The 12,031-nt window shown below is 45.3% G+C and overlaps 1 protein-coding gene across 2 annotated transcripts in view; it reads left to right on the forward strand.

Moving 5' to 3' along the window:
* Positions 1-582: 582 nt before the first annotated feature.
* The window catches only part of CRHR2 (corticotropin releasing hormone receptor 2), a 129,822-nt gene continuing 118,373 nt past the window's right edge, over positions 583-12,031 (forward strand). For both annotated transcript variants that reach the window (XM_079300330.1, XM_079300332.1), the window contains exon 1: positions 583-785. In XM_079300330.1, the coding sequence (XP_079156456.1) occupies positions 720-785 (66 nt within the window). In that variant the 5' untranslated portion in view covers positions 583-719. The remainder of the gene's footprint in view (positions 786-12,031) is intronic.

The following is a 12,031-nucleotide window of genomic DNA, read 5'->3' on the forward strand; positions in this document are numbered from 1 at the left end:
AGCATCTAATCTAAACTTTTTAGCTTTAAAAGCATCCTATAGTTATGTGCTCAAGCAAAGAGTTGCTCTCCCTGTTTTTGCAGAACACCTGTAATGCTCTGTGTGCACAGTGCAGGTTGTACCTGGGCAGCGGGGGAAGCCTGTTGCTCCTGAAAGTTTTCAGACAGCGGAGTTAACATTTTACCTAATGCCTGGCAGGATGGGGTGGTGGTGACGGGATTATTAATGTTCCTGGGGTGCTGTGTGCGGTGTGTCCATTACACCTAATTTTGGAAAACGATCCCCACTGCGCCCAGAGCCTGGGCAGGGAGAATCCTGTACGGGAGAGTGGAGGAGGACCCCCGTTATTTCTGGGAGCTGGTGCGGAAGGCGGCCCCACTGCTGGGGGAAGGGGGATCTCCATCCCTGGCAGAGCCAGGCTGCTGCTGGAGCGGGCAGCCCCGCGGGCGCAGCTCGGGCCGCCGGACGCCGTGAGGGTCGCGCTCCCCCGGGGGCCCCCCGCCGCCTCCATCCCCGAGGAATCCTGGGCGGAGGGCGGGCTCGGCTCCCCCTTCTCCCTCCCTCCCTGCCTGCCGGGGCTTTGCTCCGGGACGCGCCGGCAGCGCCGGGCTGGGCTCCGGGACGGCGGGCCGGGGTCAAGGGCGGCAGGCGGGGAGGCGATGGCGGCGCCGGGGCAGCGCCAAGGGTCCGGCTGAGCCGCGGGCAGCCCCCGAGCCCTCATGGCGGGGCGGGCGCCTCAGCGCAGCCTCCCCGCGGCAGCGGCCGCCGCGCTCCTGCTGCTGCCCGTAAGTGCCGGGGACGGGGACGGGAACGGGGCTGGGGCACGGAACCGGGAGCGGGCAGAAGCGGGGGGGACGCCCCAGGGCGGCGCGGAGCTCAGGGCTCCGTGTGGGGAGCGTGCCCCGCGCCCTCGCAGGTGCGTCCGCGGCTGTGGGACGGCCCGGGCGGGCAGCGCTCCGTGCCAGCTGCCGCTCGGGGATCCGTCCGTCCCCGTGCGGCTGCTGCTCCATCGCAGGTGCTCTCACACACCTCAGAGCTCCGCGGTGTTCGCTGCCCGCCGGTGTCCCGGCTCTGGCGGTGCCTCCGTGGCCGGCGATGGGCAGCGCTCAGCCCGCTCCGGCCCGGCGCTTGCTCCGGGGCAGCGAGTGGAGCTGTGCCGCTGCCGCTCCATCGCCGGCATCGCCCCGGCAGGTGCTGCCGTCAGCTGGAGATCAGGTTGGCCTCTGTCGGACCGGACGTCAAAAGCTTTCCCAGTGCTTTTTTGGTGGCTTGTTTGTTCTGAGCGACGGTTTCAGTTTTCTTGAAAAGAAAAAGTGAGAGGTTAAGCAGGAGTAACGCTGATCCTGTGCAGAATTCATGAAGGCAGTTCCCACAGCTTTAAAAAAAGTGGCAGTGACCTTTCTGAACCGCAGTGTAATTGGGCTATCTTTAACATTCCCGTAGATAAAGAAAGAAAATCTGTTTTGTTTCCTTAAGTTGTGTCTATTTTGCTTTGGTTTGGGTTTTGTTTGTTTGCGGGGCTTTGTTTGTTTATTTTAGGGGGTTGTTTTGTTTATTTCTCCCCTCTCTAACCTAGAAAGAAAGAGAAAAGCCAGGCCAACAACAGGCTTCAGAGACAAGCAACAATTTAATTTTTTTTTTTTTTTTTTGCAGTACCTTTCTTAGAAGTGAGAGAATACTTTCTCACCTCCACCAGTGTCGGGGTTTTTTTTATCCCAAAAAGAAGGAAGAGATCACAGTGCCTTGGGTCTACACACTTGCTGTTTTCAGCCCCAAACCACTTCTTCATGATCTTGGTTTCTTAGTTCCTTTTTTCTCCCAGTTTTCTTTTACTGATTTATTTTGGTCCATAAAAATATCTCAGTTTTTCTTTAGAGTGTGGGACTTGACAGTGAGGTTATCAAAAGTTCTCAGGTACTGAGTATTTTGCCAGACTAATCCATTCTTAATGGATCAAGAAGTGTCATGTGTTTCCTCTGTGGATATAATCCATGGATTTTCCAGTTCTGCTGCAACTTTGTATTTCAATTATTTCTGCAAATTTTGGTAGTTGTGTCATTGCTTTAAAGACAAAACTGACTCAAATGAAAAGGAGAAAAAAAAGGTAGATTAAGGATCAAAAAGTGAAGTTTCCATAAAATATGATTAGTGCAAGAAATGTGAACTCTGAGTGTATTCTGTGTGTTTTTACTGGGGAGCTTGCTTGGGTGGAACAGGCTGGTGTCTGACAGTGGCTCATGTGTACCTGAGTGAGAAATAACATGTTGAATCTTCACTTTCAGAACAACTCTGGTTGCTCCACCTCTAGCAGGAGATTCTGCTGCTCCTTTGGGGAGTGTTTTAATCCCTGAATGTTGTCATTATATCTGGATCTCTGCATTACAGCTGGAGGGAACTTTGCACCAAGAAGCTTAAGAGCAGTGGTTTAAAACTTTGGCTCAAAGCCAAAGCTCTTAAGTTCTTGTTTAACTTGAAAACACTCGAAAGTGAACTCAAAGTCAGTGACTCTTCACATTTGTGGATTTGAGGAAAGGAGTAGCTGCTTGTGGGAGCAGGCCCTTACCCAATTAAGGGAGTTTTGAGTTTTCACAGCAGCCGAACAATTGTATTTTATGGGAGCTGCAGGTTTGCAACGCCCACGAGATGAGGCAACTTTCTGTTACAGAATTAGATCTGCAACATGAAAATGCTGGTGCAAATGACTTGACAGATTTCACGGGGCTGGTCAGCAAAAGGGTGAAGACTTGCACTGAGATTTATGTTCTCTTAAAGGAGTTCTGGATGTGTGATACACTTGAAAACACATTTCACTGAATGTGGGAAACAAAAAACAAACCATAAAATGAAGGCAAATGAGTCTTATGACATTTTTATATAAATTCCTTGCTAAGTTCACATAATTTGGAGGAGGGGATTATTCATCCAAACCAAAAGCAAAGCTTGCTATCATTTATTTGTTCTCCTGGAGCTGTTAAAAGAGCTGGGGCAGTGTGAGTGTATCAGCCAGTGATGACAACTTAAATAGTATTCCTGGTCTGAGGCTGCCAAAATTCAGCCCTATTGTGAATTAATGCTGCATAAACATCTCATCAGGAGAAACCTTTCCTGGGGCAGTGCTTTGTCAGGGTTTATTCTGTAACCACCCCGTGGCAATTATGGGATGTTGGAGGGAGGTGGTTGTGTGCTGGTGTTGGCTGGCTGTAGTTTTGCCATAAAACATTTCAGTGATGATGTTCATCACTGCCCTTAGCCAGCAAGAAAGCAGCTTTAGCTTTTGTGCATATAAGGCATCTGCTTACATATTATTATCTTGTCAGGAGCAGAGGAAAAGTCATGATCAAGTCCTCTAAACTCTGTGACCTTCATATTCCAAGCCAGAGTGTGGTTGTGGAGGAAAAGGGAGCAAGGATCTTTTTGCAGGTTGTGCATTATCAGGTGCAGAATTTTAATTTCAGCCTCACATGTTCTAACTCCACTGCTACATCAATATCTCCAGGAAAGCTCTCCAGCTTTCAGAAAAAAAAAAATTAAAAAAAAGCCAGAGAGTGACTTGTGCTCATGTGATTGAGCTCCTTCAGTTTCTAAACCAGGGAGATGCTGTGCAGGCTGTGCAGACACAGTCCATTCCCAGGAGCTCTTTGAGATATCACCAGATTGCTTGGGGCAGAAACGTGGCCAGGAGCCATTCTAAAAATTGAACAGTAGAAGTGATTAAGGACTTGAACCAGACCTGTGCACTGCTTGATTTATTGGCTTAGATGGAGAGTGCTGAGCTGCCATGGCTCTGGACTCACTGTGAGCACCCCAAGGAGGGGTTTTCCTCTAAGGACAGCTCTTCATCACTTTGAATTTGGTGATCAGCCCTCTTTGTGGCAGGGATTGCTGCAGGTTCCTGCTGCTGATGTGCTGAAATGAGAGATGCACCACGAGTAAAATGGAGTAGTGCATGATGTGGATTTATTAAGGATGCATTTTTCTGTTTTCTTTTTATTTTCATTTTGCCCCATATATTAGTAAACCAAATATTTTTAAAATATTGTATTAGAGCAAACATTTGCACATTTCTAGATTCTTTTTATAGTTCTGCAGATCTTATTTTTTGGGGAGAGGAGGAGGAGGTGAGGAAATGTGGGTGGTAACAACAGGCTGCACATGCTGCTGAATCTGTTCCTTTTTAGTTTATATCACTTTCAGGTTTTGCAGCACTGCAAACCCAAGAAGGAGATTTAGGGGGAAAGCTGATTTACTCTAGATTAAAAATTTATCCAGCAGATGACTTTTGTGCAGGAATTTGCTTTTCCATGTCTACACTGTGTCTATAAATTGTAACAGATTGTGTCCATGTCGTTCTTTCTTGTAATTTATGCAACTTTTAATCCCAAATGTAGTCTGCTCTTCTTTAAAGTGCAAACCTTAATTGTTGAATGTAAAGCTGGAGCTGTCCAGCGAGCCACTCCCTCCTCCCTGCCTCATGTGGATACTCAATTATTAAATTGTATTAAAGCATTGCATTTTCTTTGCCTCCTTATCTTTCTGTTCGTGACAACCAAACACTTCATGATGGTTTGCTTTATCAAACTGTTCCTTTATACAGAATTTCTTTCTGCTAATGCTAATAATTCTTTTAATCTTAACAGCTTTGAAAACAGTTGTATTTATTTTAAGTTGACAATTGTTGGGTAAAGTGTTTTAATTTTCTTTCTGACCTCTGGCTCCCAAGTCCCTCCTTGCTGTGCAGGGGAGCCAACACTGAGAGCCAGGTACTGAGATTGTGCTGCTCCTTGCCCAGCTCTGATGTGGAGCTCAATGGGTGGAGAACTTGGAATCTGCCTTTCCAAACATCCCTTAAGCCTCATGTGCCTGCACAGAAACTCAGCATGTTTTCACTAAATAAGAAAGAAAATCCATCTGATAATTCAAGAGCTGACAAGTACTTCTTCCACGGAGCCCTAAGAAAATGAAACTAATTAAAGGAAGCCAATTAAAGCTGTATAAACTTTTGCATAGTGCTGGCTGAGTTACTGTCCACTCTGAGTTGTGTATGCTGGGAAAGTAAACAGTGAGTAATGCAGATGGAGATTAAAATACATGAGCTGTCCTCACTGCAATGCTAAACCCTTGCCCTGGTAATAGTAGCTGAAGTGCCAGAGGACTGGAGAGGAGCCACTTGCTTTGAGGGCAGTGGGATAATCCCTGTCACTGTTCCCCAGGTCTCTGGGATGCAGGAGTGTTGCTCAGTGCTGTTATCTCTGCACTGCCATGGTTTGGGAAGTGCTGTGCCCTGGCAGGGCTGACTTTTCCAGCACAAAGGAAGGAGGAAAGAGGTGAAAGGGAAGGAAGGGAAGTGTGCTGAGGGCCTGAGCAGGTTTCCTGTGGGGCTGCCAGCCAGGCTCTGCTCGCTGAGGTATCCATTCCCTTTGAGTGGCAGGAGCAGATCCCTGCCCTGGCCATGGCTTGGGTTTCAGGGGGCTCAGGCCAGCAGAGGCTCCTGAGCCATGCCAGGGCTGGGTCAGGGCAGTCACAGCTCTTCCCTTGCTGCTTGCTTGTTTTGTGAGCAAACATCCCTGCCAGAGGCCAGGCTGCTCCTTCTGCTGTCAATTGGCTCTTTCAAAGCAGAGAGGAAGCCCAGGGTGTCCCTCTGGCTGCTGGGAATGGGGGCTCAGAGCTCAGCAAAGTATTTTCACCAGGTGTGCTTCCAGTCAAATGCACTGAGGATCTTTCTTATCCTGCCTCAAAACTCACCTGCTGGGAGATCAGCTGTTTAATCCAGCTTGAACTTGAGACACCTTCCAAAGAATCCCCTACTTTATCAAGACAAGTATCTTCATGAGGATTTTGAAGTCTTGTCTGACTTGCAGTATTTCTTTCCTTCAGAAAGAAAAAAATATTAAAATAAAATTATGTCTTTAAATACAGTAATAATTTAAAAATATATTTTCATGGTATTTGGCATATTTGAATTATAATTATGCGAGCAGAGTCAAAAGTCTTAGAAACATAAGTGAGAGAAACCTCAAAGCCTCTGGATTGATGATTATTGTTCAAGATACAGTCTGTAAGCTGTTTACTGCACTACCCATTGAAAGGTTTGGGGAATAATTGTTGTCTGTGATTCTTTTTACCATAGGGACCACAGATCATATAGAATCAAAGAATGAAAAAATAATTTGTGCTGGAAGGGAATGCCAGAAGTTCCTTGTCCTGTACCTTCTCAAAGCAGGGTTAATTCCAAACCCAAATCATTCTCATCCAGTTAGGCTGTGAAAATCTGCAAAGATGGAGCTCTCCCAACATCTCTGAAATGTCTTTTTACAACATCCCTTTTCCAATGCTCAGTCGTTGTCATGGTGCATAATTTTTTCTTTATGTTTTGTGAGATTTTTCCCTCACTTCAGCTTGTGAATGATGCCTGTCTAGATGCTCTGCTGACAGCTTCTGAGAGGAATCTGACTCCTCAGAGAAATGAGTCTGTGATTCCCCTTCAGGTAGTGAAAGATAATTCCAGACCTGGAGTTAAATTTCACTGTGATACTTGGTTTTCAAATCTAGAAGTGGGCTCCAGCCCAAGAATTAGCAGTTTAAGGAAAGATAGAAAGAAAGTTCACTGCTGATACCCAGTGCCACCTCACCGGCTCGTTTTTAAATTTCTGTCAGGAAATCTTGGGACAGATTTCATGGAGGATACAGAGGTACCACTGTTGTCATTCCATGGGAAGTTGAGCAGATGTCATTAGCTGATAAAGTCTTGTTCCAGATGGGTTTTTACCTTTTTCAGGTGGCAGAGACCTGAAAAACAAAGATTAGGAGCTCAGATTTGTTGAGCTGAAGCTGGGAGAGCCTGTGAGGGGTGGCTTTGGAACAGAGTGTGCACAGAGTACAGTGATGACAATGGATGGGTGAATGATCCTTGCTCAAGTTCTTCATGTGGACAGGAGTTAGATCAGGGAGGTATTAGCATTCATTTGGGTAAATGTGACTTCGAAACTTGAGCTGCTCTGGATTCCCTGGATCTCCAGTGTGTGATTATCTCATCCTGGAGTCTAGTTAAAAACACAAGGGATGGATTATTCCTTGACTGTGCTTCCTTCTTCCACTGAGCATTAGGGAGCCTGCTGCAACAGGGCTGAGGTGAATCACATTGGAGCTGCTGACAGGATTCATAGGGATGGGAATTGGGTGGGAAAAGGATATTCAAAGGTTTGGTGTGCAGAACTAAGGAGAGGGCAGACATGAAAGCAAGAGTCTCAAGCTGTGCCAGGGGAGATACAGGTTGGATATTAGGAAAAAGTTTGTCACCAAAAGAGTGATGAAGTAGTGGAGGTGGTAGAGTCACCATCCCTGGATGTGTTTAAAAAAAGACTGGATGTGGCACTTGGTGCCATGCTCTAGTTGAGATGTTAGGGCATGGATTGATGATCCTGAAGGTCTCTTCCAAGCCAGTGATGGTGTGAATTCTGTGAGTGCTGTGAGGGGCTTCTCCCTTTCCAGGCTCTGAATATCCAATATGTGGGGAATAACCAACAAAACTCTTCAAGGATGTGAAATTGAAAAGTCCTTCCATTAAACAATTTCATTTCAGGAGAGCTGCAGCTTGTGATTCAAATGCAGTTAGCTCATTTTTAATAGCTCAGGTTGCCATGGAAGGGCTTGGAGACCTGGCTGGACAAGTCCAGCTCATGGGTGGCCTTAACCAGGTTTGGTTTGTATCTCGTGACTCAGAAAATCCCTCAGCACCTGTATGACTTTTAGTGGATGAAGAACCTCCCCTCTAAAAGCTGCTTCAGCAGAGCATGTGGGCAGTGCTCACTGAAGGCAGATCTCCAAGTTTCAGAGACAACAGGGAAGTTCAGTGGTGGGCTCAGTGTAGCAGATGCTCAAGGTTTTTTTTTTTTATTTATTTTTGCATAAAGATTGATTTAATTTCATGCCTTAAAACTGAGCATGTGTTTAGTTGCTTTATTGAACTGAGGTCCTAATTCCCATTCCATGCAGACTTTTAGTCTCTTTTTCCAGATTTCCTGGAAGAGCTGCAGAATACATCTGGCCTCTAAGATCGTGGAGCAGTGTCTCCTGGAGTATTTGGTGTTCTCTAGCAAGTAGCAATGTTTTATGTGGCCACTTTAACAAACTCAGAGGGAGTTTAAAGAGCTGAATAATGACTTGAAAAGGATCCTATTTTTCTTGAACTGTGCTCAGAATCTTTCTCTTTACTGTAACCTTAGCTGGCTCAGGTTTCAGGTTGCAGGCTCCTGTGACAACTTGTGTTTAGACTTTCTATCCCAAATGGAAATTATTTTTCTGGGGAAGCCGAGCCAAACAATTGTACACTGCCAAGTGCTGCTGCACGAGTGATTTTAAGTTACTGGGTGTAGAAAGGCCAAAGACATCTTGATGCAGAGGGCTGACCTTTTTGCTTCTCCAGAAAGCAAAATATTTCCAACACACTGGCCCTCTGAGTACTGTTCTTTAATAAGCATCTCCTTCAGATGCAGCTTGGGGATGAAGTAACCACATGGCAATGGATGTAAATCCATCCTGGCCATTGTAAAGATGACTTTCCCATCCTCTCCTCTGCTAATCTCTCTTTTTGTCCTGAAGTAGCAGCTTTCACTCTTCTGATTGTGCATATTCCTTCAGGTGATTAGTAGTCAGCAAATATTCCACCTCTCCTCATTCTCTCCCATGTGTTGCCATCTCTTACAAGGAAAGAGCTGCTCAGATGAACACTGGCATTTGTTACAACAGCATTCCAAGAAATATCTGGTGGTTTTTCTCCCAAAGCATCTGTTTCCCCACACCAGTGATGTAGAACTTGCCAGATGCCCACCTGCCCTGGAAACTATTAAAACAGAGGATGGATTTTGTTAAGGAAGTGTGGGATTCACTTTGATTTTGCTGTGTTGAGCTCTTTCATTAATTGCATTTTCATTGTGGAGTTAAATTTGTGTTTCCCTAAAATGAGCTTCTGTGGACACAAACTAAAAAAATTTTGTTTTTAATTGGGCCACTGCTCAGAACGTGTCCATCCCAGAAGTTGGGGTGGAGATGGAGTAAATTTATTTGCATTACCTAACTGAAGAACTAAAAGTTTTCCTTTTCTCTTGCAGTCCCCTTTTTTTTCCCCCCTTTTTTTCCCTGAGTTCTGGGGCAAAGCTACTAAGCAGCAGCTTTTCTGTGTGCTGAAGAGAGTTTTGCTGCAGTTTTGATGTTGAAATGAGGTAGCATTTACAACCTCAGATATGTTAAAGAAACCCATGGGAAAAGCTGAAGAGTTTTAAGATCAGTAGAGGTTCCCAGAGATGAAGGGTAGGAAGAAGCATCCTCCTGCCATGATCCATGCCACTGCCAGAGGTGTTTTCTCAGGAGTGGAAAATGCTTTGGCTTTATAGAGAGCACAGAGGATAGTTCAGGGTGAGACTTCATTCTTGTGTGGCAAAGAAGACTTCAGACAGATCTTGTCAGCTGTGGACTGAGCACATTTTGTGTTGATATCTCCCACATTTTTCCATGGTGGAAGGTCACTTCATCTTGCTCAGTAGAAGAAAGAGCACAGATGATTAAATAAGATGATGATGTGTATTCTGCAGCCACCATCTCTAGGAATGTTCTGACCTCTCCTTTTGTATGTAGTATCTAAAGAAAGTTTAGGAAGGATGCATCTAAGTGACTCTGTCCTTGTAATGCATGAGACCCAGCTGATGCAGTCAGTGGAGGCCATTCCAATTTAAAGATTTGAAATACTGCAGATGAACTGCATCTGGAAAATTGCTGCTTGTCATCTTGAATTCCAAAGGAATCCTTGTGTGATCAACTCAGCTGCTGCTGATTTGAAGTCTGAGCTATTCCATACAAGTCCCCCTGCTTTTCTGGGAGTGGCTTTCTGCTGAGATGCTGTTGTACTTTCATGGGATGGATTTCTCTGGGACCTTGGGAGTACTAGAAACTACATTTTTTTTCTTTAAAGAGTTTTTTTCTCTGTTGCTTTGAGGCTGTGTCAGATGTCAGCACCTCTCAGCATGCCACCAGCAGATGTTTGACAGGGTGGCCTGACAACTGGCTTTTATTAGAGCACGGGAATATGGCATCTGGGAATTCTAGTGTGAGAATGGGAAAGGGGAGTGAGTGCATCTCTCCATGTTTGGCACTGCCTCCAGACTCACCTCTGCCTTGGCAAGGGCTGTTCCACTGTCATGGCTCATCTTTTTCCACTTCAATCCTTCCCTTCAGCTTTCACTCCTGATGACTTCACCCTCTCTGCTGCTGCCTACTGTGAGGAATTTAAACTTTCCAGATGCTCCATTGTGTCTCTGTGGTAGCCCCATGCTTGAGTTGACATTTCTGGATCCTATCCATGGCTTTGGGGGCTGCTTTGCATTCCAAAGCCATTCCTTTATATTATAGATATTTCTTCCATGTTTGAGAGGAGAAAACAAAGTCTCCCATGCAGGTGAATTTTACAGCACCAGTGTCCATTTGGTTTTATATTTCTCCATTTCTCCATAGTGGAACTCAGTATTTCAAACCAGGACTCTCTGTTAATTCTTCTTAAAATGAAGTTACAAATCCTCTCTAACCTGGATGAAATAACCACAAATTCTGGTGGGAATTGAGAGGAGGCAGCACTTGTGTCTCATAGCTGATGTCATCTGACAGAGATAAAGATCTTTCATGAATTAATGAAGAGCAGTGACCATGTCCAAGGGGAAAGGTCCAACAAAATGCCCATGAGAGAGGCAGTGACACACCAGAGCAATTTATCCTTTTCCCAAAGTCCTCTCAGATGTGAGTGGGAAGTTGACCAAAGGTTCTGTATTTTTTTTCTGAAGACTCACAGCTGGCCTGCTCTTAGTTGGTGTCCCTGCTTTGGAAATTAAAGGTTTCATTTCCACCTCAGTCTTTGGCTCAGTGCATTAGTTTTATTTGTTCATAAATGTGGCAGTGGCTCAGAGGAATTAAGTTGGACATTTCTGTGCATGATTTGGGTAAATTTGCAGGACAAAAAAAGAACTGATTTGGTGGGCAGAGGTTATGGAACAGCTGTTTTAAGAGAGCAGTATGAGTAAAGTCATGCATTAGTGACCCAAAGTGATTATTTCAGTACTTCAGAACATAATTTCTGTGCAGTCGTGGGCCCAATTATTTATCTTCACAATTCTACATTACTAAAATGTTTCTCTTTGTTTGTTTTGCTGGTTTTTATTATTGTAAGAGGGTTTTTCCCAGTCTTTTGGAGTTTGTCTGCTTTAAATACAATTTTTTTACAAATAAAAGTTTCATACACAGCAAGACTGTTGAACGTGGTGAGCGGAGAGAAAATGAAACCAAAAGTAACATAATATGTGGAAGGCACTTTTTCCCCCTGGCCAAGTTAACCTGAGCTCACCCTAGGGCAAAAGTGACATTTAACCTTTCCTATTGCTGCCCAAGCTGTGCTGAGCTTGACCTCTGCCTGTTCTTTCCCATCCCCTTGGGAGGGCACAGCTGAACACGCCGTGTATTTACAGTACATGGGGACAGCTCCAGTTTCTTCTTTGAAGTGAGGCAGTGCTCTGGCCTGGGAGGTGGCAGAGGGGTGAGGGATGGAGGGGAGGAAATGCTCTGCTATGTCAGCTTATGGGAGTGGCTCTGACATGGCCTGTGGCCTCTACAGAGTCTGGATTTTGGGAGCTTTGGGAGGTGGAATCTGCACCTGGCTGCACAGCCACTGTCATTGTCTCCTTCACCTGACCACGAATGGAGGTTTTGCAGTGTGAGGCAGGAGTTCTGAGCCTCCCTGGAGGAGAAACAGCACCTTCATGGAGTTTGTATGAAAAGAATGAAGTCTGAGAAAAGCTTTCTGTTTGTGCTTCAACACTTCCTATTTTGTAAAATAACAACAAAGTGAGAAAGAGGCAGGAAAAGGTGCTATACAAAGAAACAACTGTTCTTTAGAGACCATCACTGCTGATGGATTCTATTGTCATGAGCATTTACCCTCCCTTTTATTAAGTGACAGAGAATTCAGTGATATAAAAAGGGTTCCTCAATCACA

The sequence above is a fragment of the Erithacus rubecula genome, assembly GCF_903797595.1.
Source record: "Erithacus rubecula genome assembly, chromosome: 3".
NCBI lineage: Eukaryota > Metazoa > Chordata > Aves > Passeriformes > Muscicapidae > Erithacus > Erithacus rubecula.